This window comes from Gamsiella multidivaricata (assembly GCF_025024155.1).
Source record: "Gamsiella multidivaricata strain RSA 2152 chromosome Unknown BC939scaffold_11, whole genome shotgun sequence".
Lineage (NCBI taxonomy): Eukaryota > Fungi > Mortierellomycota > Mortierellomycetes > Mortierellales > Mortierellaceae > Gamsiella > Gamsiella multidivaricata.
Window position 1 is genome coordinate 324,555 of NW_026251719.1, and position 27,564 is coordinate 352,118.

Consider the following 27,564-nt stretch of genomic DNA (forward strand, 5'->3'; position numbering starts at 1 on the left):
CGAGGGTCAAGATGCTACCCATTGTGTAGAGGGCGAGGTTACACAGCATTCCTACCAGGAGCAATGCGAGCGTTTAGCAGCCTAGACCAAGGTGCACATTCATGAGGAGCTGGCGTGAAGAGCCGTAAAAAGGCGGTGTGAAATGGCATAAGGAGGTATAAAGAGAGGCAGAATCTGTTTTATTTAACCACAGGGGATGCAAAAAAAAAAAAGGCTCATTGTGCTACAGGAATCGCCACCCGTCGATCATCCTCAAGTCCCTCAGCACCACCAGCACCATTACTATTACCTTCCGCGGTCACGGCTCCGTTCTTGATCTCATTCTCGAGCCACTCCCTCAGCACCCGCTCCACCAGCCGCTGTGTCATCGGACTCACTGCCCTCGGAGGCTGCTGCTGACCCCACAGCGATGGCGGCGGCGTACCCATATGCACATGCAGGTTCGTGCTACTATTACTCCTCGACGGCGGAAGCACATTCTCCAGAACCACCGATCCAGAACGACCGGTGCTATTCACCGCCGCCGGCCGCTTTGCATCCATGCTGTCATTCATTCCATCTGGGACAACCGGCAGAAGTGGACTCGAACAGACGCTCCCACTGCTAACACTTCCGCTGCTAACACTCCCACTTCTGTTCTGTACCGCACCTCCAACCACTCGATTCGTCAATGCCGGCGATGGAGCTCCAGACTGTCCCACGCTACTCTCCCGATCCCGATAGGTCAACTTCCTGCCCTCATTCAATAATCGCGACTGCTGTTGTTCCCACATCTCCTGTTCCCACAGATGCTGCCTCAACGTCCCATCCAGATCCCCACCACCCAATTCCCCGAGCACTCGAAGGATCTCCGCGCGTTTATAGTACAACGCACGTTCTTGACACCGCAGCTGTGTATTTGTGAGCAGTGGTCCCATCACGCGGAGGTACGCGTGTCGCAGAGATTCTTGTTCTTCAGGCAAATTGCGTAATTCACGGATCACGACGTCGACGAGGACGTGGAGATCGTTCGTGTAGAAGAATTCGTTGAGCATCTGATTTGGGGATGTGAAGAAGAGGTAGAGGAGTTTGAGTATCAACGTTTGGAGTGATGTTTCCTCTATAGATAGATTGTGCAGATTGTATGAAAAGAAAAGAAAAAAAAAGAGGAGGAAGCGATTAGATAAAGTTTTTAAGAATGGAGGTCCCCACGTTCATTATTTTTTTTATTTTATTTTTGTTCCGCGTTCAGTATGGGGTACTCACCAGCTCGATTCAGCATAAAGATCAAGTTCTCGCCAAAGGTGCAGCTCGCACCAGGACGATCTGCCAGGACCAACAGCAATGGGTTCGAGGGGGTATAATTGCTGGCAGCGCGGAGCGCGGCTTGGTGTAACATGTATTGTTCATTGAACGCCAGAAGCAATTTGATAGCTCCATAGTTCAATCCTTCATCCACATCCGTCCTCGTGCTTTCCACAAGATCGAGCAAGTAATGCAGGAAGTCTTCATCGACCAGCGCTATAGAAGATAGTAAAAGAGATATTTACCGCCCATGCAGAAATTAAAATCGTATCGTCGTGAGGAAGAAACGTTACGCGATAGGTGATGGAACTTGTATCGCGCCGCACTAAGTTCTTACCGAGATCGCGCGGACGTAAGGATTGCACTCGACAGATTTCATACATCAGACTAACCGCCAATGGCTGTAGCCGCGTCCCTAGAAGAAGAAAAAAAGAAGTTCGCCAGTGCACAAGGCGGGCAACACGCGCGTTAGTCTAGCATCCTATATCAAATCCCACACTAGTTTTTTTTTTTTATCTGCTGCAGGATTGGCCAACACACTTGTCCCCGTCATCATACCTTCCATCTGTAAGATCTGGTACTTGAGTTTCGCAAAGTACTCGCTCTTCAGCATCCAGTTGTATACTTTCGCGACCTCCGTCCCGGCATAGAGCAGGACATTATATGTGATCCACATGTCCTTCTCTTCTTGGCTCTAATTTTTATTTCCAGGCGTAACAGTTAATAACAAAGGAATCAATCCATGATATCATTTCTCGCACAGTCCTTTCGCCGAAGTCGATTCTGTCTCCTTTCATCCTGTCCTTCTGCTCCTTGCAGGATTGTTTTTTTTTTTTTAAAAAAAAAAAAAAAAGAAACTTTGTTACATCATTCGCCTTTCTTGAACCACCCGATTCCTGTCCTATCCATCCACGGTTTCCTCCTTACCCACAGGTGTCGAATGAAGAATAATAATAAAAATAATAATGAAAAGGCATTGTGAATTGTCTTCCAGCAGCACTGTTATGGTACGTTACCTGGATAGCACGGTCAATGATCGCGTCCATGATACTGAGAGTATTGTTTTGGAATAAGTCTGAATCAAAAAGTCGGTAACAGCATTGTGCCAGGTCCTGCCCGGCTGCATCCAGAAACTCATCTAAGACATAAAGACAATTATAGCAACAACAAAAAAAAAGATCTATTATCAAAAAAACCGTACTTTCTACACCTGTAATTGAACAAATTTCACAGAATTGAGGTGCCCTCTTTCTTCCTCTCCCCTGCACGCACGACCCAGACCACCAATCAGTCTCGGGATTCACTCTACACCACAGTTTTCGAGATACCTCACTGGCTGTGTGTGAGTGTGTGTGCGTATGTGTATGTACCTGGAGTGAAAGTGTGAAGTAAACAGCATGTAGGTGGGTTCAAGGGGAGGATCACTTTGCGCCTTTTCAAGTACAAGGAAAGATGAAAAAAAGGGCTAAGGAATGGACGATGGGATTAAAAATAAAAAAAAAGTGCATGCAATCTGATCCCATGAATCGAGAATGGGTTGCTCCTGAATTTAAAAATGTTTATTTATTTATTTATGTCACAGCGAGAAAATAAAAATGACACAGCAACGGCAACAAAAGTGAGCGCTGTCTTTATATTCGACTGTACCTTGATACTGAACGATGAGAGAAATGAACGTATTCGCCTGAGCTTCTGGGCTGTCGTGGAATCCGCCTTCCTGAAGGAGATCTTTCAATTCTAGCATGGTGTTTGAATTCAATTTCAATCGAAGTAAATAAATAAACGACCTGGACAGAAGAAAGGATACTCAAAAAAAAAGAAAAACGAGCGCCAATTAGTCCTAAGGGAATGTGTCTTCTACCTTCATAGAATTGTGCAGAAGAATCAAATTGGTAGGTGACAAAGTCCATGGTGAGATGAGGAATTACAAGTGAGAAGAGAAGAGTGGGGAGTGGGGAGTGAGGAGCGAGATGAGGATGGGCGCAGGGGGAGTGGTATATATAAGAGTGGGCTCAGGTACAAACAAAAGTGTGAAAGTTGTGAAAGGCGGATGAGAAAGTGAATGAGAATGTGTAGAAAAGAAGAATCAACAATGTCCAAAAAGTGGAGACATAAGGGAAGGCTAGGTAAACCGGCAGAAGAGCTCAACGTTATCCAGATTCATACCGCACTATGGCACATCATGTGTTGCAGTGTACTTTTGAGTATGGCATGGTCATGGTGTATCGCCAGACTTGCTCACAATCAGCCTCACACACGTTGTACCGATCCATCTTCAAATTCCTGGTAACCCCCAAGTAATACTATGTATCTCTGTCAGGAGGCTACTCCACCTCTTTCAGGCCTGAGTGGTCATGCACTATATATACATCACAGCTTCCACGGGTGATTGACGCAGTAGATGGATGCTGGTACAAACCATCATATTGCTGATCAAACGCATTCAGAACCATCCAACACGTTGTATAGTACAAAAGCATGCTGCTTTAATGAGAGAGTGGAGCTGTTTAGAATGGAATATTGGAGCACAAGAATGGATGGGTTCTTAGTTGCTGTACTCGGGGTTCAGGCTGCTACGCATCAGCTGATCCGTCACCTCCACATATCCCCTCTTGCCCGCCTGTGTTACATATCCCGAGACCAACGGCGCCGCCGGTGCTGTCTTCATCACCTCCACGAACGACTCCCCAAGCACCTGTGATGATGATGGCGACGAAGATGATCCATTGACACCCATCTCCGCGTGGTGATCCTCCGACCCCGATCCTGCACTCGAAGACCTTGAGGTCGATCGCACACGGACATGCGAACGAGTCATCACATCATCCACATGGCCGCTCGCAGTCGAAGACGCCCGACTGTGTCCTGGCCTCTTTTGTACAAACACAACCTTTGGCACCACACCCTGCACCATCTCAAGCACAGTCTGCTGAGCCTCCACATGGACCTGACTCTCCAGGTGGCGGACCACATGGCTCACACCTTCCTCGGTCTCACAAACCAGAACCTGGCGGGGATCAATCAGTTTGGGACCACGGCTACCAGGAGTCGTGATCAATCCTGCGTTCCTGAGCATAGTCAGGATCTGTTCCCTGTCCCGATCCTGGCCCAATTGCTGCTGGTGCTTCAACTCGTCCTGTTCCTGAATCGTGGGCACCCTACCCTTGCCATTGGCCTGGGTCGGTTGTTGTTTTTGCTGAAGTGGTGGACAAAGCAAAATCAGATGCAGGTTGAAGTTTTCGGCAAGGTGGAACAGCAGCGGGATTGCACCCTCGACAAACCCATAGTTGGGTGTCGTCGGATCGGGCGAAGGGTTCCATACGACCGTCTAATGGGAATAAAGGAAGTGATCGCTCCAGTCAGGTCTCCGCTCAAAACACAGAACATATGGAGAATATAAAAAAAACGCATGATGGCAATAAGACACCTACATTTTTAATCGAGATAGTCATGACTTTACGATTTCTCTTGACGGTCCTGGCAATCTTCGATCCAAGTCTTGATAATGACGATGACTGAGCCTGCAAGATCGGAAGCGACGGCACAAACAATCGTAGTTAACCACATGTTCAAGACAAGGAAGATAAAAGAGAAGAAGGGCTCTCTCAAAGCAAGATCGCATCGCAAAAAGAGAAAGAAGCAGGGAGCGGAAGGGCGATCGATGAGGGAAGCAGCGCCATGGGCAGCTGTTGTTATCGCTTTTACCTCTGTTGATCGGCCTTCATCTTGTACATTGGTATTGCTGCCGCCGTTGCTGCTGCCGCTGCCGCGGTCCAGACTGGCCCTTGGATTTCGATCCTGACCGGTGTTACTGCTGGTGTTGTCGCGATCGCCTGAGCGACGGGGTTTCTTTTGATGTTGGCGGTAGACATACACGCCAATGGAGGCCAGGCTGATGGCCAGGGTTGTGTAGGCAAACATGGCACCGATCTTTCTGCTCCTGCTGGGTTGACTCTTGCTCATTATGGATTATGGATTATAGATTATGGATTAAGGATTATAGATCAAGATGAATTTGAATGAGAAATGAACCGAGGTAGCACTACAGAGTGTGTGTGTGAGAGAAAGAGAGAGCAGAAGAGGGGCGGGTGTGTCAAAAAGAGAGAAATGATCTGGGGAAGGGAATCCTGCAAAGTGAACAAACAGCCGAATGCAGGTCCGAGGAGAGGCAGCAGAGCAAACAGTGTAGGACAGCGAAAGTATGGGATCGAGTCGAATGGAGACAACGAAAGGACAGTGGGCGCGGCTGAATGCGAAAGAGAGAGAGAGAGAGAGAGAGAGAGAGAGAGAGAGAGAGAGAGAGAGAGAGAGAGAGAGAGAGAGAGAGAGAGAGAGAGAGAGAGAGAGAGAGAGAGAGAGAGAGAGAAAGAAAGGAAGTGGAGGTGGATGAAAGTGTGTGGGCTGGAAGTGTGTGGGCTGGAAGCGTGGGATGGGAGCGTGGGATGGAAGCGTGAGCGCAAGTGCGGTGCTTTGGCTCAAAGACAAGGTGTTGACATATGAAAGTTCGAAAGCACTTCAAAGGCCCCGCAGGAGGTCGTTCGAGGGGCAAAGGCAGCACGCCGAAATCCTTTTACTAATCACAATTGGACAGACAGCCTGGAAACCCAGTTCGACCCCTGTGGAGAAGACGGAAGGGAACAAACCCAGGAACTGTTTGCTCTCTCGCTCTGTCTTCTCTTTCTCCTCTACATCTTCATCTACATCCATCGATACGAGCACATGCCCATGCATTCATAGGACACAGCACGTATGGATGCGTACCCTACCCCCCATACTATGCACAGCACTGCTCCCTCCCTTATCCACAACCTATAGCAACCAAGCTTGTCCTGTCAAAAGAACGCGTCCCCTGGAATCAACGCGAAAAATATTATCCATGGACGTTCTGATCAATGAACACGTCCCCACAACGACCTGCTGAAAAGAAAAAAGAGACGCGCATCATCATCCCATTCGTACTGTTCCTTTGTTTCGCCATTCAGATGGTCCGTATCCGATCCTTGCATTATCTTCCGGACTAGTATGGACTTCCCCTTATTAGTCGCATCCATGGATAATCAGTGACGAAGCTACTATTCGAATGCACCACAACTACTGCAAAACAGTCGTGCTTCAACTCCCTCAGTTGCTTCTGACCATGGTCTAATCGCTTCAATTGCTGCTTCAACTTCTATCTCAATTGATCAATGGGGTATCAACTTCCCAAGCAATCCCCTCACAAGTTTCTCTCCCAGATCGACCCCCCGCGCAATCGGCGCAAAGACCGACTATGCCGAAGCGCAGACGGAAACATACACATCTGAACGAGTGAAGTGAGCTGATCCTCTCGGAGACAGTCACTTCTATAGTCCACCCAAAAAAACGATCAGCCCATTGCTTTCAGTACTTCACCTTCATAGTTCCAACAACTTCATTCTCATCTCTCCTACTCTTCTTTCCACCTCTCCACCTCTCCACTCATCCTCTCGCCTACTCTTCACCCTGAAATCTATCTAAAACCAAAAGGCGGAAAAAAAAAAAGCCAACGAAGCAAAAGAAAAACGTATTAGAAAATAACAATGGCCGCCCACTTGAATCACCCTATCCCCAAGAAACCATCCGCCCTCAACGGCGCCCACCTCGTCGGAAGCATCAACGGAATCGTAGCCGATCACTTTGCTTCGGGTGCCTCGACCCCAGCTTCGATTGCCAGCCCTGCTCCTCTGTCTGCAGAGGTCTACTTTGCATCCCATATTCCACCCAAGGGACTTTCTGAGAACGCGGAGAAGATCCGGTCCTTTATAGACCACCATATGCACGAAGGTCGTCGGGTTGTCCTTGTCACTGTAAGCCTTTTTTTGTTCTTTTTTTTTCTGGTTTCACCGCTAAAAGATGCCAGCGTGTGGATTGCATTGGCGGGAGAAAGAGAGAGAAAACGCACAGCAGAGGAATAGTATCACGCCACAGTTGGACCGGATCAATTTCTGGTATGATGCTTTCTCTGTTCCTTCCAAGCAAAAAAAAAAAAAAAAAAAAAAGCTCAAGTGCATGCATCTCTCCGCGCCAAGCGTCTGAGGGAGGAGGAGGGGTCCAGCTCGTCATTTCGCGCCATGGGGGTTTGTCGCAAAATACGGACCACCGCTGTGGGACGTTGTTGATCCCTTTTGTCTTATTTCCTCCGATCACTCTTTTGTTTTTTCCCTCGCTTCGGCCACCTCTCCTTTTTTGGTCTATGCTGCAACATTCTTTAACTTTCTAACGCAATTAACTCATTCTCATGCTCAACCAACAAAAAATACACCATAGAGCGGTGGAACGACCGTGCCACTCGAGACACAGACCGTCCGGTTCATCGACAACTTTTCGGCAGGCACCCGCGGCGCTACTTCGGCAGAGTACTTTCTGGAGGAAGGCTATGCCGTGATCTTCATGCACCGACAGTTCTCCCTTCAGCCCTATTCGAGACATTACAGTCATTCGAAGAACTGTTTCTTGGAGTTCATGGAGGCAGATGACAATGGCATCCATGGTGAGTTGGAGAATATCAATCGGTTGGTCAGGATCAGGCTGTGGGCTAGCTTGCTTGTGGCATTCTGAGATACTGACGTTTGTTGTGTATTATTTCAATTTTGCATCTGCATTAGTCATGCCTGCATTTGTGGATCAGATGAGGACGATCCTGCAAAAGTATCGCGAGGTAAGCAAACAAATTTGCTTCAGATATGAAAAAAGGTGCATAACAATCTCATATCCTTAACCCTCCCCTCATCCCCAAAAACTCCTCTTTTTCAATTTATGAATCGATGCCTCACGTAGACCCAGAAAGCAGGAACGCTGTTGACACTCGACTTTGTCACCGTGAATGATTACCTCTTCCTCCTCCGCGAAGCTGCCCAGATCATCTCCAAAATGGACGTCCATGCCATGTACTACCTCGCCGCTGCGGTCTCGGACTTCTTCATCCCCGCCGACAAGATGGCAGAACACAAGATCCAATCTGGCGATGGACTCCTGAACCTCTCCATGGATCAAGTCCCCAAGATCCTGAAACCTCTCGTCAATGACTGGACCCCCAAGGCCTTTATTGTCTCCTTCAAACTCGAGACGGACGAGGCGCTGTTGGAGCTGAAGTCGAAGCAGGCATTGAAGCGATATGGACATCAGATCGTGATTGGAAATATTCTGACGACCCGAAAGAGGGTCGTGAAGATGATCACGGCAACGGACCAGACTGTGATCCGGCTGACGAAGGAGGAAGATGAGGTTCAGCATGTGGAGATTGAGTCCAGGATTGTGCCCGAGTTGGTTCGTCGGCATGCAGAGTGGATCGATGCTTGTGGAAACCGTGGAGAGTGCGGTATTCGTATCAGGACAACTGCTGCCTAAAAGGCGAGAGGGCTTTCTGGCCAGGGAACGGCAGGTGCATACACAGGAAGAGTTTTTTTCTTTTTTTTTTCTTTTTCTCATTTGTAAATTAGTCTCTATATCTTTATCTATATCTTTGTATACACCTTTTCACGCAACCTTTGTGGGCGATTGTTCATTTCATAGAACCCCTCCGGCACACATCAATAGAAAACAAAAAACTGATACTTCTTACAAAATGTCGATTAGCTATTTTTTATTTTATTTCTTCTATTCGATAATGGATAGTACAAGGGATGGAAAGGGAGGAGGAGAGGAAGAATGTACAATTGCCTCCACTAAGCAAGGCGAAGAAACCACTTTTTTTGTGTGATATAATTACATGGAGCTGAAAAAAAAGACAAAAAGAAAAAGGAGGAGGAGGGGGAGGGAAAGGAGGGTTATAGCTGGGCGGCAGCAACGAGCTCAGCAACAGCATTCAACTGACACCTCTCCAACTCGTCCTGCTGCGCCCTCCGATCCTGTTCCACATCCTCATCATCCAAGAATCCCTCCAACGGTGACCCCATCGTCGGTGTTGGGATCGAACAAGTCATCGAAGGTACCGCCGAGGCCACCGAAGACATCACTGCCGAGGTCATCGACACATCCGGAAGAAACCTTTGCTGCTGCTGCTGCTGCTGGTACCACTGATGCTCTTGCTGGATCTGCTTCTGGAAGAGTTGAGCTTCCGATGATATCAGCGATCCCTCATCCTCAACCTGCTGCTGCTGTTGCTGAGGACGTGGGGAGGACGAGTACGGCAGGTGTTGGAAGTTTCTTAACGACAGAGCCGCCGCTGCTGCTGCTGCTGCTGCTGCTGCTGCTGCGGAGTAGCTCGAGAACGTCTGCGTATAGTCGTTTGCCTGCTGCTGGTACTGGTGCTGATGCTGGTTAGGATGCTGAGATGGATGAGAAAGGTAATGTTCATCCAACAAAGGCGAGTACGGACTTGCGGATGAGCACGTTGGCGAGGACCGTTGCTGAAGTTGAAGCTGTGTTGTGAAATGGTGGTCTGGAAGATCTGTTGGGCTGTGAAGGCCGCTGTTCATGATCTGACTCTGTTGTTGCAAGAGCTGATTGAACGGCAGCTCGAATTTTGTGAGGATGTTTGGAGGTGTCGATGTCGTGATCGGGGAAGGAAAGTCCGTGCTGGCGGTGTTGGTATGATTGAGTGACAGGTCTGATAGACTCATGCTCATGTTCAGATGGGTTGCTAGGGCTGCATGGTGGTGGTGGTGCAGCTGCAGCTGCTGTTGGTGGTGGTGGTGATGATGATGATTCTGTTGCGCTTCTTGGTTGTATGCAGAGTGAATGTGGCTATTTTCAAAGAAGCTGGACCCAATAGGAGAAATGGGAGAGATCTGGCCATGCTCATGCTTCATCATATTGTGCAACTGGCCGTACCCACTGGTGTTGCATGTGAGCTGGAGATGTGGTGGTTGGACATGGTGGTGTGCTTGTTGCTGTTGAAGCTGCGGTACTGGCTGTTGCTGCTGATGTTGTGGTTGAGGGGCCTGCTGATGAGCAGGGTATTCGAACTCGTTAAGGATTGGGCGCTTGTTTTTGCTGTACTTGCGGACACCAAGACACGTCTGACAGTTCTTCGTGAAGAGCGAGACGAGTTCTGCAGGGACCTTGGAATATGATTTCGTGATCTGTCGCAGAATAATAGAAAAGGTTGTGCACGTGTAGGTGTGAGTTATGGGTATAGGCCGCAGTGGAGGATCATCGCGATGCATGGGTGGATGGGTGGGATATGCAGATATGTATTTCGAGACGGCAGTGGAACAAATCGTACGCACAATGAATATGGGTGGAGTAGAGGTAGGGTACGACACCAGGCCGATACCAACAGGAGTGGAAAAGAGAAAGAGAAGGAGGCTAGGGATTTGGTTGCCCCTGGCATATCCAATACGCGTCGCGGGCATTGTTTCATTCCTCCGCCATCAAAAAGACGCGTCCTTTGCTTGGGCAGCGTACATAAAAATGCTCACGTCCATGTCTAAAGACGTGTGCACAGTGCTTGTTCCCCCCTTTCTTTTTTTGAGTTAGTCTATCATCCCTCAAGAATAATTCATTTGGTGCCCTGGGAATGTGTTTACTCTCCTTCACTCCCCCTCTGTCATCCCTTCACCGACAGAAATCGCAAGGAAAGAAAAAAAAAGGGGTGGGGGACGGGGGCGGGAAGAGGAAACTTGAAGGGTCATGCTATGCTATTCATTTGTTCTTTGTACTTACAGCCGCAAAAGTCTTGTCGCGTCCTCCATGTCCAATGATATGATGGAAATAGCAGACCTTGTCGTACAACTGTTCGCGCACGCACACAGGCTTGCCATTCTTCTTATCCATTAAGATCCTTAATTCGCCCACGACCGTAAACACAAAGTGCTTACGGACCCACCAGCGAAATTTTGGGTTGAAGATCGCAGTGTTCTCCGGGTTGGTCAACACCATCAAGCAATCATTCGCGAGCTGTTGGTTGATCAAGGCCTTGTTGCGTTTGCGAATATGGAGTTGGCTGATATAGCCCTCGACCAACGTCTCAAAGGTCTCGGGGCTCAAAAATGAGTATGTCTGAGGCATGTAGAGGCCGGTGGCGGCGATGTTGGCTGTCATGGTTGCTGTCGTTGTGCTGCTAGGGGACATCGACGAAGGGCGATTATTGAAGCCAAGGATGTTGTGCGTACAGAAAGCGATACTAGTCCGTGAGAGGATGGGTTCTGAAGGTAGATTTGTATCCGTTACTTGGTGCGGATCAGATCAACTACTTCTCTTTCTCGGCCAGTGAGGGGAATAGTCTGAGGTTTAGAGATCTCAATTTCGAGGCGAATAGTGGTGTTGGAATCGGGAGAACGAGAACTTGAAGGAGGTGCGAGAATGAAGGGTACAGGGGTGTATTATTTGGTGGTAGACGGTACAAGGTGCGATGGTAGGATTTTGGGAATGGTGGTGCCAGGATGGAGATTGGTTCGGATGAAGGTTGACTAGATATGCTTCACACAATGAGATGATGGTTACTCAGGACGAGCTAATGAGAAAACGATGGGCGTGAAGGAGTAGAAAAGAAGTGGGAGGGTTGGCGAAATTCTAATCCTTATATTCCTTTTTTTTCCTGTTGTCAGGGAGGAGATGGGGAAGAGTGAACGCCTAACAAAGGAGTATGTGGTGAGGAGGGCGGTCAGACAGGCTAAACGTGTTGAAATGGAGTGTGCTTTCTTTTTTCTTTTTCTTTTCTTTTTTTCCTTTTGGGTATGTGGATAGGCTTTCTTAATGCCCGCGAGATGCTTCTACAACAGGAAGCAATTATGAATGCTATGAAAAGACGACGATAGGTATAAGAAAAATGAGAAGAAAGAGAAGTGAACCAATAGACAAGCATCGACTGGAATGTGGAATCTTTTTTTTTATGTCTATTGAGTCGCCCAGGAATGTATGGCAAATAGCGAGTTTAATATCGACGCAGACAAGCTGGCTTTGTCCACTCTCTATGTTCTATCTGGTCGCATCTTACTGCCCCGCTTTTGGTACAGTAGACTGTCTGTCTATACATATTTCCCCAATTATTTTTCTTCAATTCCACGCTCTTGTATGTATGTACAATACAGCAGCATCAGTGAGAACCACATTGTGAGGGGAGGAGAATCGTGTATTTGCGTTAATCTTAACGCGAAAAAGACGTCGCGCGCATTTATGATAAGCTGTCAAAGATAGGGACGTACCACAGCCACAGCCTCCTTGTCTGCTTGGACTGAAGGTATGCTGCAAGTGGTTGATGTCTACCCTTTTTTTTTTACTCCACACAATAGTGTAACACCGCCATGCAAGCGAGGAAGAAGACCAGTCAAGCACAACAGCGATGGTTACGTCAAAGCATAAAAGCATCGATGATTATCCATTGCAATATGGAACACTCAATGACCTAATGGCTCCATATGTAAATGATGTTCGCCCTGATCGACGTCCTATGCTTCGAATTGGATCTCTGTTATCATGAATGATTAAGAAGAAATTCCCTGCGTTATGAGCACTTTTTGCACATGGCTGCCCCGCATCGGCCCTTTTTTTTTTTTTCTCTTTGAACGTGTGGTGCGGGCTATTGTTTGTATATGATGGAATACGCAATAGTTTACGAGTCTTTGACTCCATGAAGTGTTCTTCAAGCCCTTTGTGCAATGGCACGGAGGTAAGGAGACAGAGCGAAAGAGAGAGAGGGGGGGGGACAAAGGGGCGGGGAGTAGTGCGCGCGATCATGTAATTCATACTACTGCATTTGGATGCGAGGATTCTACTCATCTGCGAGTCTTACCTCATTATTTTTGCTCCTCTTCTAGGAAGAGGAAGGAGAGAAGACGGGACATTAGAAAGACTGAGAGTCCACATTTTTTCGGTCGTTCCCACAGGTCTACATCATTGTACTTTTTCATATATGCAAAGGTCTGGATGTGCTAATAGAAGGGCCTTATTTCTTTTTCTTTTTCATTTTTTTTAGGAGGCACATCGGTCTAGTGCTACAAAGGAGACAGGAGAAAGCTAAGGGGCGACGGTCATCCTGGGAGAGATTTGCATTAAGAGAATGAGAAAGGACAAAGGGCGGGAAGGTATATGTGTATGTGTGTAAGTGTGTAGATACGCGTCAGTGTAAATGTGCCGTGTACACCTCTCCAATGGCCACATTTAAATGAGCATACTGATGCACAGACGTATGATCCAAGAGGGCCATAAGAAGTACCCTCTCAGGCTGGAGGAGATAGAGGGATTAAAATTCCATAACAAGTAGGGTGTCAAAGTTAGTTTTCGTTGCAATTGAGCAAGTGACCTTCGCTACACCTACGACGCTGCTTTGGCTTCCCAGTCGATGTCATTTTCAACTGGCGGCAACAAGGCGCGAGTGTAAAGGACCAGTCATTGGTTGCTTTCTCGGGTGCCATGTACAGAGGTGCAAGTTGGTACGGTGCTGAACTAGATCACCGGCTGTCGTGCAGAGGCGCCCTCGGCCATTTTTTTTTTTGCCAACCGCATTGTCATAATCTGTTTGTATAGTTCCTTCCTCTGGTGGACAACAGTGATCCGGTGTTGTTACACAGCTAATGGACATCGTAATTTTAAAGTTTTCCGCCCTTTTCTTTTTATGAGCTTTACCCACATCGCAAGCAACACTCTGGTTTCTGGTGTACCTCCTTCCTCTTCCGTCTCCCTCCCCTTGCTCATGCAAGACTAACATTGCTGGTTGGTGTATTTACACATATGGCCCTATCGACGTCTTTGATCAATCTTCTTTTGCTATAGAAGCCCATTCCTGCGTCCTATCCTTGTGTTCCGCCTTCCAGTGGTGGACCACAATGGTGTTTTCTGATTACAGATACATGTCAGATTCTGTAGACAAGAAAACAAAACCACACAACTGATGCATTGTACATGTACGGCTCGTCGATCCGGCTTGTCGACGGAAGCTTCGAATGCTACTGCAATTGAGCATACGCAATACGCCGACGTTCGAATCATCAAATGCCTCAGGAAGATGATGGATCAAGATTCAGTATGTGTTATTATGTGTCCCGATCGTTCGTTTGGACAATATCCTCCGTCTCCGCATCTTTATAGTGTCACTCACTGTGTACTCCAAAACCTGCGGATAAAAATATGTAGCTGTTTTTATTCCTTTTTTCCCTCGCTCCATGCGCGTGATGCCATGGGGCACTTTTTATGGAGGCCTCTCCTGGAGAATTTTAGTCGCGACCCAGAAGACGTATGAAGCACGCGAAAATGAAGTAATAAACGGCTCTCGTTTGGGACTGTCCAAAAAGCGAGTGATGTCCCATTATCATGGTCGCAATTGCTCTTGTTGTTGATCCCTTTTTTCTTTATGGGTTGCAATGACCCATGGGAGTGGAAGGAGTAATTCTGCCATGGATGGTGGTGAAGTCATTCTTTTTACTTTATTTTTTGAGGGGAAAGGTTACAACATGCTACCTGCCAATTATACTGCTTATGAACAATGAAATCAAAGTCGAGTACGCATACATGCCTTTATGCAAACGCACATTCTGGTACTTTCTGTTCCTGACAGAAGACAGAGGGTAGCACGGTTGTGGTCGGTGTAGCGATTCGGCCAAAGACGATATGAGGATGTAGAGTGCCGGGGAAGGCGTCAGCATGATCATCCAAAGGCAGGGTGTGTTCGATTTACCTAGCTTGATGTGCTTCGCCCACAAAATCCCCTGTCTTTTTTTTTTTTTTTTTTTTTTGAAGGCGTAAGGCGTGTGCTTTTTTTGTCCGACAGAGAGAGAGCGAAACATCCCGTACGCGCTTTGTAGCTGAAACTGGGAAGAATGTGAATCAATACGCCACCAATTTCAGCAGGTGATTTGTCCAGTTGGACATCGTGTGGTGGAGGGCACAAGCGATCTGAGGTACGCACACACGTCAATTGGACGCACAAAAGGGCGTCTTACGACTGGGAACAGGTGCGGCATGTTCAGGATACCGAAGTATAGCCAGGAGGAGGAGGGGGTGTACAGACTGGCAGTCATTTTGTTGAGTGTGTGTAGTCTGAGTGTGCATGTGTGCGTGTGTGTGCGTGTGTGTGGTATGTGTGTACATCTGTGAAGGTTGTGCTGGATGCGCGGGCTTAGGGTGCGGGGGGAGGGCTGCATCTGAATGGTGCATACAACATCAGTCCACTCTATGGGATGGGTGTGGGATGGGTGCGAGATGGGACAATCTGGGAAGAATGAAGCGCAACGGTTTCATCTGTCTGTCTACTTGTCGCACAGAGGAAAGTGATCATCCCATCCTCATCCCCATCATCCCATCACACTTCCACTCCCACCCCTCTCTTTCATCCTTCTTCCATCCCTCTCCTCCATCCCTCCTCCATCCCTCCTCCTTCCCTACCGACTGCATCTTATTCTTTTTATCCTCCTTGCTCGTGTCACAACCTCTTTGTCCGCGACTCTGCCCTTGCTTCTCATCAGTTTTTTGCTATACCCGTTTGTCTCCCATCTTTCCCCCTATACCAAGAAACAGCAACCCATCCTCCAACACAAACCCCTTCTCTCTTTCTTCATCCACAAAACAACCAGGAGACCATGAGCACTATCCGGGTGCCCTCTAGGACTAGCTCCCACACCTCCACCTCCAGCAACAACAACAACAGCAGCACTCTCAGGGCTCATACAATATCGCCTCAGCCAAGAAAAGCAAAGGTCGTCTCTCTCTCCAACCCCACTTCCTCCTCCTCTCTACCTCCCACAGCACGCACAAGCACTCTCTCTCAACAACAACCACAGCCACCTCGTCCGACTATCAAGGTACGGACCTCAGGTCCTGTGCCTACCATCAGAAACAACCCAGCAGCTGCGCGCTCAGATACCTCTGGTCATGTTGTTCGTGTCAGTAACGGAACAGGAGCAGGAGCAGGAGCAGGAAGCAGACGCATCGGCTCAGGCTCGAGTGTCGGGAGCAATGTTAGCGTCAACAACAGCAACAACAATCATCATAGTATTAGAGTCATGCGCAGAGAAGGCTCCATTACTTCTTCGGACGATGGCACCGTATCTGAGGACTCTATCGAGGACCATATACAGCTTTTTTCGGGAGCTGGGGGACTCCATGTCAACAGTCTACCCTTTGGAGGTGGTGCTAGTTCTTCAGCGAATGGTCGGAATGGGGGATCCCTAGGTGCATCGAGTGGACCGCGTATGGCTGCCTCTATGACAGGAACAGGGACCATAGGCAGGAACAGAACTCCTACTTCTTTTACCTCCTTCAATTCGCCATCATCGACACTGTCCTCAGCAGTAACAGGAACAACAGGAACAACAGGAACAACAGGCGTGACAACTGCAAAGCCCATGCGGATAGCAGCAGGAGCGTCCATCAGGATTGATACCTCATCATCTGCATCTATATCGGGAACGTCTTCTGTGCAATCTTTGAACGTGACAGGATTAGGATCAGGATCAGGATCAGGGATAGCAGGGGGTGGGGGTGGAGGGTCAGCTGTGGGCCTGTTATCGACCTCGGTCTCGTCCTCGACATCTTCATCTTCGCTCTCTTGGGCCAGCAATCCTTCGATCACTTCTCCTACGAGCGTACCGGGTAGTGCTGCAACGTCTAACCACCATCAGCAACCACCCTCACCCGTTTCAGGAACCTTCCCAGGATCAGGACCAGGACCACAACAGCCGACAGCTACAACGGTCCGGGCGGTTGCAAAGCCAACGAACAGCAGTGCGGCAGCAGCGACGGCGGCGGTTGCGAAACAGGCAGAGGAGAACCGACGGACAGAGGAGGCCGCACGGACACGTCGAAAGATTGCGGATCTGGAGATCTCGAATGCTTCGTTGCTTCAGGTCAACCAGACCCTGGAAGCAACGATTCGTAAGCAGGCCGCGGAAATGCAGGAACTCAAGCTTCGAATGCAGTCGTAAGGACCCGAGGATACGTGAACAGCTCTGGGTTATCTCTGATGGGGAAAAAGCGCTAACTTTTTTTGTATTTTTAGGGCGCAGTATGGTGGCGATTTGGGTCTATTGGCGTCGGATGTGACGATGCTCTCACAGGACAATGCTCTGGATCCAACACAGATTCATGCAGCCACGAATCCAGAGGCCGCGGTGATCATCCACGAATTGACGGAAGCAGAGCGACAGGCGGATTTGACCTTCAAGCGGCTCTGCATCACGATTGAGCAGATGATCTTTGAGGCCAAGCAGGCCATGGACCAATCTACAAAGAAAGCGGGCGTCAAGGTCTTGTCCTCGTTCGATATGTGTGAGTGACGAAAACATGATCCTGTTTCTTCGTTTCGTTTTTTTCTTGTCTGTGGGACATGACGATATGCTGCTGGTTTGGTAGGGCGACCGTGACTAATATGCTCCTTGGACTTGTCGATATTAGATGAGAAAGAATTGGAGGATGGCGCTGAGGACGACGACCCGGACACGGCGAACCAGTCGATGGTGATGAACGAGGACGACTCTTTCTCGCAAGATCTGCTTGACAGTTAGTCGCATTTTTTTTTCCCCTACAATCTCTTTGGTCGTTTTACTCTTTCCTTTACCCCTAATCAACATCATCAGTGCTGCTAGCTTGCTACACGTGTACCATATGCCCAATGTTCTACTACCACTCCACCTACTCTCTCTACTCTGCTTTGCTTCTTTTTTTTTTTTTTTTTTTTTTTTTTTTTTTCAATGTCCATCTTTTTCAAGCATGTCTGAAATAAATACGTTCAATTTGCTTTTTTGTTATATTCTTCCACACTTCAAAAATATATTTTTATGTATCGAAAAACAACCAATGCTCGCTGCTTTGGGTTGCTGATGGACTATTGGTACAAGGTTCTGAAGAGAGAGAGAGAGTGAGACACTGACGAGGGGTAAAATGACTCGGTGCTTGGGGGTATCATTCTGAAAGAGTATAGAAAGGTGAGGTGGTATACAAGAAACACTTATAAAAAAAGAAAAGAAATCCCTAACACGCTTTTTTTTTTTGGTTTCTGAGCGCGCGCTCATGTCTATGATTATAAAAAACAAAAAAAGGGAAAAAGAGTATCCATACACTCTAGTCGCTGGAAGCGTAGACAGGCATAGCATTCACGCCCTGCTGCCAGAACTTGTTCTCGACACCATCGTGGCTGCCGACCATCGACATCGCTGCAGGGACAGAGCCATAGCCATGACGACCATTGTCCTCCTCGGCATCCTCCGCATCCACCGCATCCTCTTGAGCCCGTTGGCTAAGCTGCTGTCGATAGTCGTTCATGTACTGCTGCTGTTGGCCATGGTACTGTGCCGAGGCATTGCTCATCGAAGACCAGGGGTAGGCCATCTGTTCATCCTTGGCTGGTGGAGAAGCGAGCGACAAGGACTGGAATCCGCACTCGGTCGTCGGCGTGTTCACCATTGTGTTTTGCTGCTGCTGCTGTGCCAGCATAACATTCAATTGCTGGTGCTGCTGCTGAGGCGAGAGCCCCGCGAACGCAGAAGCGGCCGAAGGAGGCATGCCCAAACGGTGACGCAGAACATGGCATCGGTTCTCAAGGATGTTCAAAAACCGGTACATCTGGCCCGGGCGCATGTGCTCGACTAGCACATGGAACCGCATATCATCAAAGATAGGCGATTTTTGACCGTTACCCGAGGTTCCATTGGTCGTCTCTTGCGCATCGTCACCGCCGACGGCCTTTGTAGGAATCGAAATCATGCTTTCAGCCGTGGAAGGTATGCTGGTCATAGCGGTGGGTGGGAGCGAATACGGCGCCATCGGGTCATGGGCCATGGCAGGAATCGTCGAATTCGTCAAAGGCGAGCAGAGTGTGCTGGTTGGAGAGAATGGGCCCCCATCGCACATCAGCAGAGGAGAATCTGTGATACTGTTAAGATCTTCGGGAAGGAAGCCAGTCGATGAGTAATTGCCATACGCGGCCGCGGCATCTTGACCAGAGGCAGTCAACTGACCCATCATCATGGCATTGGACATCTCACCCATTGGGTTGTAAGTTTGCCATTCGACCGACTGGGCCGTATTCTGACCAACAACGCCGACAGGCATACCCATGTACGATTCCGCATGAATGGGACCTGTGAACGAACGTGTCTGGCGATGACGCGACATCATTTTCTGGCCCTTGCTGTTGCCGTTGCTACTGCTTCGCTTCACTCGCGATCCTTCATGCTTGGAGGTCAAGGAAGTGCTCTTTGTCGCTCCATCAACTCGATTCTCGCTTCCGACGTCTTGTTGGCTAGCCGCTGCTGAGTCCACATCTTGCTCGGTCTGAGTACCAAAAGCAGCATCGTCCTGAGATGCGCCCTCACTCTTGTCGTTAGCGGACTCGACCATGGCCTCGTTGGCTGGCGATGAAGCAGATTCTGGCTCATCGCCCTTGAAGCTGTCCTCAGGGGACATGACTGGTGAAGACGACCCAGGGGATGACACGGACTCCCTCTTCTGGCCAGAAGGGGCTGCTGCACCATTGGGGGGTGTAAGGGTATAGGGTGAAGCGTTTTCGCGTTGCTGGCTCTGGCTCAGCGAGGGCTTGTGGCGGATATGAAGTGGGCGATGGCCGTTGTATTGTTTGTAGTACAGACCACAGGCGTTGCACAACGAATGCTTGCGATCGAGAGTGCGACGCCACAGGGGGGTCTGCGTCACCTTGCAATTGTAACATTCCAGGGCCCGAGGAGGTCGGGTGCTAGCCTTCTTTGTCTTGGTAGCCTTTGTACTCGGCTTCTGCATCGCTGCAGCCAATGACCAGACTTGATTTGGGCCCGCGCTATTGTTGGCCTTGAACTGGGGCATGCCAACACCATTGGCATCTGGACTGGATACGGTTCCCGAGGAGACACCGAGGGAGAGGTTGGGATCGTCCATGGGGCGGAAGCCATCGGCCATCATCTGGGAGTGAGACATGTTATCCATCAGCACATATTCGCCAAAGGGATCTTCATCGGTCATAGGAGACTGGATGTGATGTTGATGAGAGTAGTGTTGACTTTGCTGCTGGAAGTGAGATTGGAGCAGCATCTGATGCTGATATTGCTGCTGCTGCTGCTGCTGCTGTTGCTGTTGTTGCTGCATTTGTTGCATTTGATCTTGGGGAGAAGGCTGTGAATCGTTAGGCGAGGTGTTCAGGGGTTGACGAGAGTGTGCGACCGTGTTTGACGACTGTTCCCAGGAAGATTGAGGGGCGTTAAAGCTTGTGGAGGCTGAGGCGGAAGTTGGAGAGAAGAAGCTACCGATTGCAGGGGGACGCTGTGAGGATTGCTGCTGCTGCTGCTGAGGCTGCTGTTGGGATTGCTGCTGCTGCTGGTGTTGATGTTGAGGGTGTGGGAAAAGACCACCAAGGCCGCGGACGTCTAATAGCGACCAAGAGTATTTAAATGAAGAGAGGCAAATGGTTAGAGAACTGTGTGAGCTTGCGTGTTCTTGAACACAAAGTTAGTCCATGAGAAAAAAAAACTCAAAAGGGAAGAAGCATTCGGCCACTTTGAGGAGATGCATCCAGGTCAACAAAAAAAGGGGGCATATCGTCGTGTTTTAAAAAAAACCCCCCAAAATATTCAGATCACTGCAGTCCAACGTAAACAACAGGAGAGTACGCCCTGCGAGGCTGAGGACAGGATTGAGCTGCACCATGGGGACATTGGCCAAACGGACGATATCGACCATTAGGGTAGAGTATGTGAAGCAATAAAAAGCACAGGAAATACAGGAAATGGGCGGGATTATTCAGCATGAGCCCATGGAGACCCATTAAACTGCGGTTCAGATCCATGGGAGAGGGAAGATAGTGAACGTCAAAGGCTGTGGAGTGAGGAGACGGAGAAGGAAAACAAGGGAGCAGGGGACAGAAGAATAAGGAAGAGGCGCGTACATGGGCTACTTCACGCATGAATAAAAGCGAACACCACAGAAGGAGGATGCGAGGATGAGAAAAGGGCGAACGCGTTGTACCATGCCAACCAGTGATCGGGTACGATGAGTAACAGGCAGGCGAGGGACAGGACAATGTGTAAGAAGGGATGGATACATGCAGCAGTATTGCCTAGAATGTGGGAACTCATGTAGGCAGGTCGGCAAGACCGGACAGGTAAAAATAAAGGGCAGGTGGGGGGAGAAGGGAACGCGAGAAGCGAGGGGCGGAAGGAGAGGACGAGGGGAAAGGAGACAGGGAAAGAAGGGGGACGAAGGAAGGAGGCAGGCGTCCTAACCATGGCGGTAGACTGCAGCCCCACGCCTTTTTTTTCTTTCTCTCAATGCTCCCATTAACCACCATCTAGGACTCAGTTTGGTGATACTAAAAAGGTAAAGAAAGGATTGTTGTAGCACAAGGTGCATATAACATGACAGCACCGAGGAGAAACAATGCGAGGGAAGGTGCTGTAAGCAGGCGCGTGAGAGTAGCGCGTGAACGAAGCGGAAGAATACTCATACAACAATATGTATATATAACAGCTGCAATGCGATGCGATGCGGTGCTCTATCTTTGCACAGGCTACATACATAAACGGAAGGGTACACAGGGGACAAAGCACAAAACAGCTAAGGGATGATGATGACGACTGGGCCATTGCATTGCATTGGTGCCAATGGTGGTGGTGTGTGCTTGTGCTTACACTTGTACTTGCATGTGTATCCCCCCGCACTCCCAAGCAAGCTGCATGTGCTCGTGTTCGTGTTTGTGGACGTGTCGCTCTCCCTCCCAAAAATATTCCCTCCCGTGTTGAAAGGGAAGTGGTCCGCGGTATGGTACACAAAAAAGTAAGCTGCTCAAAAAGCAAGACGCGTCCCTCATGTGGGGCGAAGGACCCGAAGAGAACCGTGGACAGTAACACAAGGCATCGAGAGAGCAATTGGGGGGAAGGGGTGTTTTTGTCTGACATCGGTGGGCTAGAAAGGGCTGCAAGTTGAACACAGGCTTATGCGTACCTGTAAAGTTGTTGTTTGCATAGCTCTTGTTAAGGCCACTCTCGGCTGTAGCCATCTCTCGGGCGGCCATGCTCTGCATGAGTAGATTTCGCGATTGACTCAACATCTCTTGTTGGATCAATTGCTCGGGACTAGGTTGCTCAAATCCAATAGGGATCTCTGCCGCGCCAAAATATCTTGTAGGCCAGGACACTGTAGGGTTGAGTTGGTCCATCTTTGTGGCGTGCTCTTGGACGGTTGGTGGCGCTGAAACGGAAGCGGTTGTAGAACCAAGGTTTGGGCTAAGAGATGTAGGGGGCGATGAAATTCCCTGAGAATTGGTGGCGCTATTGTTGGTCGTATCGTTCAGGCCAGCAGTGTTCAAGAGATTGAGTGAGGTGTTGTTCTGCAGCTGAAGTTGCAGCTGTTGTGGCTGGTTTTGGTTGCTGGGATCATACACTGACCGGCTGATCAACTGTGCTGCTTCCATCGATGCTTTCACTGATTCGTCGCGATGAGCAAAAAAAAAAAAAAGGGAAGAGGAAAGTATATACAGAAAGAAGGTTAATAAAAATACTGCGGGTTGACTAAGGAAGAATGAGAAGGAAAGATCGAATGAGGAGCTCAGGAAGGGAAGGAGGGAAAGTGCACATCGAATAAGAAAACATGCGGCGGAGTGCATGTGTGCAATAAGGGTCAGAAAATTAAACAGACTGCAGCAGAGGGCACGAATACGGGGTCTAGCCTCGTCCCCAAACACTCCAAGGCGCGTGCGACCCTGGTACTTTGCTCCCCATGCTGTCCCCACGTCCCAGACGCCCAGTCGGCAATTGAAAGTAGAGACAGGGGGCGGTAAAGAAGGGTAATGCAATGTGTTCATTAACGGAAACTAGGATAGTCGAGGCGAATGGCAAACAAGCAATTGAAACTGCAGGGGTCGGTGTTGGAAGAGCATTCTCGTGGATATTTTTCTGCGCCTGTGCGAAGACGGTGGAGAGTAAAAGGGACCCCTGGCGGAGAATATAATCGTTCCTCTCCCCTCCTCCCAAAAAAAAAAATCATCCACCAGACTTTTCAGGCTGCTTTGTGTTGTTAGTGCTGCTTCAGGGAATCAATCAGTAGAAAGAACGGCAATAGTCTTAAAAGTAAATGCAGTAAACCCAAATGAGCGGATGGCTGGGTAAAATATAGGACCACGGGGGTAGGATGGATACATGGGATCAATGTATGGGATGGGTCACTGGTGGGCGACAGCTACAGCTGCAGCAGGATCGCGGGGTCGTAAACAAACACCACGAAAAAATATTCGCCACACGAAGGTTCAAGCCGCATGAGCATGAGGCAGTTGATCGACTACAGATATCGTGCCTACCTGTGATTGTTAGGTGATAATGTTGGAGAATGAAGAAGGTTCAAGGCAAATGAATGAAGGAATGGAAGACTGACAGGAAAGTTGACAGGAACTATTGATGTCAAAGAATAGGATATCAATGGAAGGATGGTCTACGAAAAGGACAAAGGAGGGGTATACAGGTGTATGTGAATGAATGTGTGCCTTTGAGACGGAAGAGGGTATATTCAAGAGGATGAACAGAGCGAGAGAGCGAGTGGAGGAAGGTTTGGATTGGTTTGCTGCTGCTGTGGAGATGTTTGGGTGGTAACAGTGCGATTTGCTGTGCAGTTCTTTGTACGGAGCAGATTCAAGAACAGTTTGAATGGGTGTGGTGAGAAAGAGAGTGAGTGAGAGAAGAGAGAATGAAGTGATGACAATGAGGAAATAGAACCCAAAAAAAGGGAAGACAGAAATACAAGAAAAGAGTGGGAATTAGCCCTGCTTTCCATGGGCTTTTATATACGGGGATGCCCGGTTTTCCTCGAAACGACCATGCGACCATGGCAAGTTTCGCGAAGCCGAGGACCGAGGCAATCGCCACGGCTCTAAACATGGTTAATGTATGGTCCACTATTCAAAACAAATGCCCTCCGTGGGGGAAAGCGGAGGGCATTGGAAATGGATAATAGTGAAGACTACCCAAGTCTTTACAATAGCAAGTCTCTATGGTGCACACATTTGACATGGACACAATATTTCTGGTCTATTCAGTCTACGCGCATTCTATCGAGCGACTTTATTCAAACCCTATATAAGCAAATCACTCCCCCTTTTCTGTTAACACTCTCTTCGTGCAACCATGTCGACCATTTTTTTTTTTCAACCGGCCGTCTATGATGTATTGGGAGGACTGAATTACTTGTATTCTAAGCGCTCTAGAACTCAATTGAAATAAATAGTAAACAGTTGTATTCCCTTACTGAGTGAGTAGAGCTCTCCTTTGCTCTATGCTCTGCAGTAATATACACTCATATAGTTCAAACACATTAGTCTATCTAAGCTGATTCAATGCAAGGAGTAAGGGCCGAGAAAAAAAGTAGGAGTAGTAAAGCAAAGGCCAGGGTGATCTTCGCTTTTACCTACGCGCAACCTGCATAGTTTTGCCGCCCGAAGGAGCAAAAAAAATCGATGTTGCCGTCGTCGATATCAGGGCCTGCCTCAAAAGTATGTGAAGAGCGCTTTTGTCAGGCGCGAGCTTCTCAATGAAAACCCAGCAGGTAGTGCTGAAAAAAATTCTCCGTTACATCTTAACTCTTCGCAGCACACGTATTTTCAGCCATGTAAAACAGATACAGCACTCATATCATCTAAGTTATTGCCAACGGCGTCAATTGCGGAGCAAAGATGTTAGAGAGACCAACAGCTGTCAGCGCATGGCGATGCCAATGCATTATGTGGCAATGCGGTTGAAACTATAGACCCGGCCATAATGATCTGGACCTCATTTCGCCTAATACGAAGCCTACTTAGTCCAGCCAAGGTTTGAGGCGAAGGATGCTCAGAGAGATCGCGCAAAGAGTCCGGCAATGTAAACATGACGCGTTTCCTGCCGTTCCCTAGAACATCATCCTCGCGGTGATGATCCCATGAGGTCCTCTCTCCCTTAATTAATCGTCCAATCGTCTTTTCCCCTTGCTAGGCGTTCTTGATTCTTGGATAGGGATAGGACTAATTCAAGCATGCGCCCAACCAACCACAGACGACAACTGTCTTTGCGTGGTAATCCTTATAAAAACAGTAATTGGCCATTCGTTAGGCGGGCAAAACGACAGCTTCCATTGTCTACAAACACTTTAATTGCAGCTAGGTGTTAGCGTGTCGTGGTTATTGGTATTTTGTCTCTAGGAATTGTACGATGCTCATGGTGAAATGCAGGTGCTTGTTTCATCATTTTATTGCACTACTCGTGGTCCATATTCAGAGCGTTCTGAAGGCAACGACTGCAATGTATACCTATGAATTGACATAGGGTTGGTGCTTATGTCAAGATATTAGGAGAGTCGAGGCCAAGGATAGCGACGGAAAACGCAAGGCTGCACTGCTGTGTGGTCGGTCATGTTAGGCTAGACAACCTTATCCATTTTCATGTGTGCTTAGATCTCTTCTCTCTCTCTCATCTGCATATCTTGGCGGGCCTGCAGTGCCTGAGTCCATGCACAGCGGCGCTATTGTCGTTGCTACAGGAGGTGAGATGGTCGGACAGCTGAAAAGTATGAATTAACCTTGGTAGTGGATGAGTAAGAACTCGGAGTAATCGCTCCTGTTTTGGAAGAGAAAAATAACCCCTCATCTTGTACCTCATCTCGTACAGTCTTCGTTCACATCGCATGGTCGAACTTGGCACAACCATGCACTACAAAGAACCCCACATAGACTACTGAACATGGATTACATATCATCGGAGTATCAGATTCAAAAAGCGACAGGCTACGTCTGCAGTTGTGACCCGAGTAACGTACCAAAAAAAAAAAAAAAAAAAAACACGACGCTATGCATAGTACAGGGAGATATAGGATGCCAATGTCGATCAGCCCTAGCCCCTTTACTCGGGTCTGCCATACAAAACAACTGCTCATGCCTGCTCAGGGACAGTGGAGCCAGGTATGTCTGCTATGTCCTCGTTTACCAATTTGTGCTCGTTGAACTATGGGTCTCTTCTATTTGATCCGTTCGATCCACAAGCTCATTTCTCTTCTCCACCGTCATGCTGCAAAATTAAATACCTGAAGACATAGGTACCTGAGCTGCGCGTTAAACACGCTGCGGATACACGAGAGTAGACAATCTGCGCCCCATATTCTATTTACATCCTTCCCGTGTGGTCGCAAGGCACGTCGGCAGCAACTTGTAGTGTTTCTGCGAACGTGCGAGATGAGAGAGATGTCACTCCATACGCTCTCAGGCTAATGCAATAATATACAAGAACCATTCTGTGGAGAGGCGCAGATGAGATGCATCAATCAGCTGGGAGGAAATCGAGGCGCGCAAAAAAAAAAAAAAAAAAAAAGCACGAGATGTCTCCCAGCTATTGGAGCCGGAATATTGCCATGTCAGTCAGCGCTTCGTTAGAGAAATGAAGCTCCTCGATTTTATATTTCTGGCACCACAGCAATTACTCCCGACTTGAGAAGTGGTCAACGGAATAGAATGCTGCAAGTACGGCGGCGAAGACAGTGCAGGTAGGGAGATGTGAAGTGATTTGAGCGTTTCGTCCCAACTTATCGTTTGAGCACGTTGTCGCCATTGTAGGTAGATCATCTTCTTTCGCTCTATCCCATTATTTCTCGCCTATCCTTTTGTGTAGATTTACATTAAACAGCTCCATCCTGCGGGTAAAGATGTCACCATGAGGGTGCGAGGGCGGGAAGACCTGCATTTCTTGACATACCGCATGCCCTCGTGGGTCTCTCCTCGTGGGTCTCCCTCATGCTTTTTTTCTCTGGACGCTTTCAGTCATTCCCACGTCTGGCCGCCCTTGACCATTCTCTCGTCTGAACGCCTTTTGGTCATCCCCTCATCCAGACAGCAATCATCTCTCTTTGCCTTGCGAGGCAGTGCCTAGATGACAAATGATTAGTGGTCCAGTGAGCACAAGAACAGACAGTGAACCTCATAGCTCTCCAATTTATTTTTATATTGTTGCTCTCATGCACCATGCTGATTCTATCTTCGCCTTGAGTTTTAAAGCCCCCCTCTCCCCCTCTGCTGTGCAGTACTAATCGTATTATCTGCGGATGGTTCATTCAAGGATTTTCATCCTCCGTCTTGCTTCCTTCGCCTGGATTACTTACTGCACGTCGCGTTACAAAGCATCTTCTTCATCAGACGAATAATTTAATGCCAGAAATCTAGTATGTCCCCTGCCCTGAGAGCCGACATCTCCCAGCCCTCAGCTACTCTATGGACCAACTGCAATACAAGGATTGAATTTGATATTAGCGGAAAATGAGGTGCTGCAAGGCCTTCAATTTCAATAAACCTCCGTGCATTCTTCATACTTTACCATGGAGCAGTCTCGACTCGACTCTACCCCCTTCACTGCCTGACTCCGCTTTCTCGAAGGCATTGGTGCGCGATTTTTGTAAATT

At 48.5% G+C, this 27,564-nt stretch overlaps 8 protein-coding genes across 8 annotated transcripts; 2 read left to right on the top strand and 6 right to left on the bottom strand.

The window, feature by feature from the left end:
• Positions 1 to 155: 155 nt before the first annotated feature.
• On the bottom strand, positions 156 to 2,421 carry BC939DRAFT_25921 (uncharacterized protein). The gene is made up of 5 exons (XM_051551049.1): positions 2,212 to 2,421; positions 1,843 to 1,978; positions 1,622 to 1,699; positions 1,246 to 1,500; positions 156 to 1,099 (listed from the first exon to the last, which is right to left on the bottom strand). Exons 2-5 carry the CDS (start codon positions 1,958 to 1,960, stop codon positions 216 to 218), a joined length of 1,335 nt encoding a protein of 444 aa, XP_051415496.1. The 5' UTR covers positions 1,961 to 1,978; positions 2,212 to 2,421; the 3' UTR covers positions 156 to 215.
• A 995-nt stretch (positions 2,422 to 3,416) lies between these two features.
• BC939DRAFT_25945 (uncharacterized protein) lies at positions 3,417 to 4,878 on the bottom strand. The gene is made up of 2 exons (XM_051551050.1): positions 4,716 to 4,878; positions 3,417 to 4,612 (listed from the first exon to the last, which is right to left on the bottom strand). Exons 1-2 carry the CDS (start codon positions 4,734 to 4,736, stop codon positions 3,830 to 3,832), a joined length of 804 nt encoding a protein of 267 aa, XP_051415497.1. The 5' UTR covers positions 4,737 to 4,878; the 3' UTR covers positions 3,417 to 3,829.
• On the bottom strand, positions 4,703 to 5,366 carry BC939DRAFT_25959 (uncharacterized protein). Its single transcript, XM_051551052.1, has one exon. It carries the CDS (start codon positions 5,245 to 5,247, stop codon positions 4,741 to 4,743), a length of 507 nt encoding a protein of 168 aa, XP_051415498.1. The 5' UTR covers positions 5,248 to 5,366; the 3' UTR covers positions 4,703 to 4,740.
• Positions 5,367 to 6,491: 1,125 nt separating this feature from the next.
• BC939DRAFT_25999 (DNA/pantothenate metabolism flavoprotein) lies at positions 6,492 to 8,903 on the top strand. The gene is made up of 4 exons (XM_051551055.1): positions 6,492 to 7,109; positions 7,570 to 7,792; positions 7,908 to 7,960; positions 8,080 to 8,903. Exons 1-4 carry the CDS (start codon positions 6,843 to 6,845, stop codon positions 8,647 to 8,649), a joined length of 1,113 nt encoding a protein of 370 aa, XP_051415499.1. The 5' UTR covers positions 6,492 to 6,842; the 3' UTR covers positions 8,650 to 8,903.
• BC939DRAFT_441837 (uncharacterized protein) lies at positions 8,869 to 10,311 on the bottom strand. The gene has a single exon (XM_051554304.1). The coding sequence runs from the start codon at positions 10,053 to 10,055 to the stop codon at positions 9,069 to 9,071; it is 987 nt and encodes a 328-aa protein (XP_051415500.1). The 5' UTR covers positions 10,056 to 10,311; the 3' UTR covers positions 8,869 to 9,068.
• A 5,854-nt stretch (positions 10,312 to 16,165) lies between these two features.
• BC939DRAFT_474335 (uncharacterized protein) lies at positions 16,166 to 16,549 on the bottom strand (the record flags this gene model as incomplete). The annotated part of the gene is made up of 1 exon (XM_051558408.1): positions 16,166 to 16,549. One exon carries the CDS (start codon positions 16,547 to 16,549, stop codon positions 16,166 to 16,168), a length of 384 nt encoding a protein of 127 aa, XP_051415501.1.
• A 2,141-nt stretch (positions 16,550 to 18,690) lies between these two features.
• On the bottom strand, positions 18,691 to 19,896 carry BC939DRAFT_388724 (uncharacterized protein; the record flags this gene model as incomplete). Its single annotated transcript, XM_051551870.1, has 2 exons — positions 18,691 to 18,756; positions 19,612 to 19,896. Coding segments are annotated over 2 exons (351 nt in total), but the record flags the coding sequence as incomplete, so codon positions are not given.
• A 5,732-nt stretch (positions 19,897 to 25,628) lies between these two features.
• BC939DRAFT_490438 (uncharacterized protein) lies at positions 25,629 to 27,398 on the top strand (the record flags this gene model as incomplete). The annotated part of the gene is made up of 3 exons (XM_051559451.1): positions 25,629 to 25,662; positions 25,980 to 26,077; positions 26,781 to 27,398. 3 exons carry the CDS (start codon positions 25,629 to 25,631, stop codon positions 27,036 to 27,038), a joined length of 390 nt encoding a protein of 129 aa, XP_051415503.1. The 3' UTR covers positions 27,039 to 27,398.
• Positions 27,399 to 27,564: the final 166 nt, after the last annotated feature.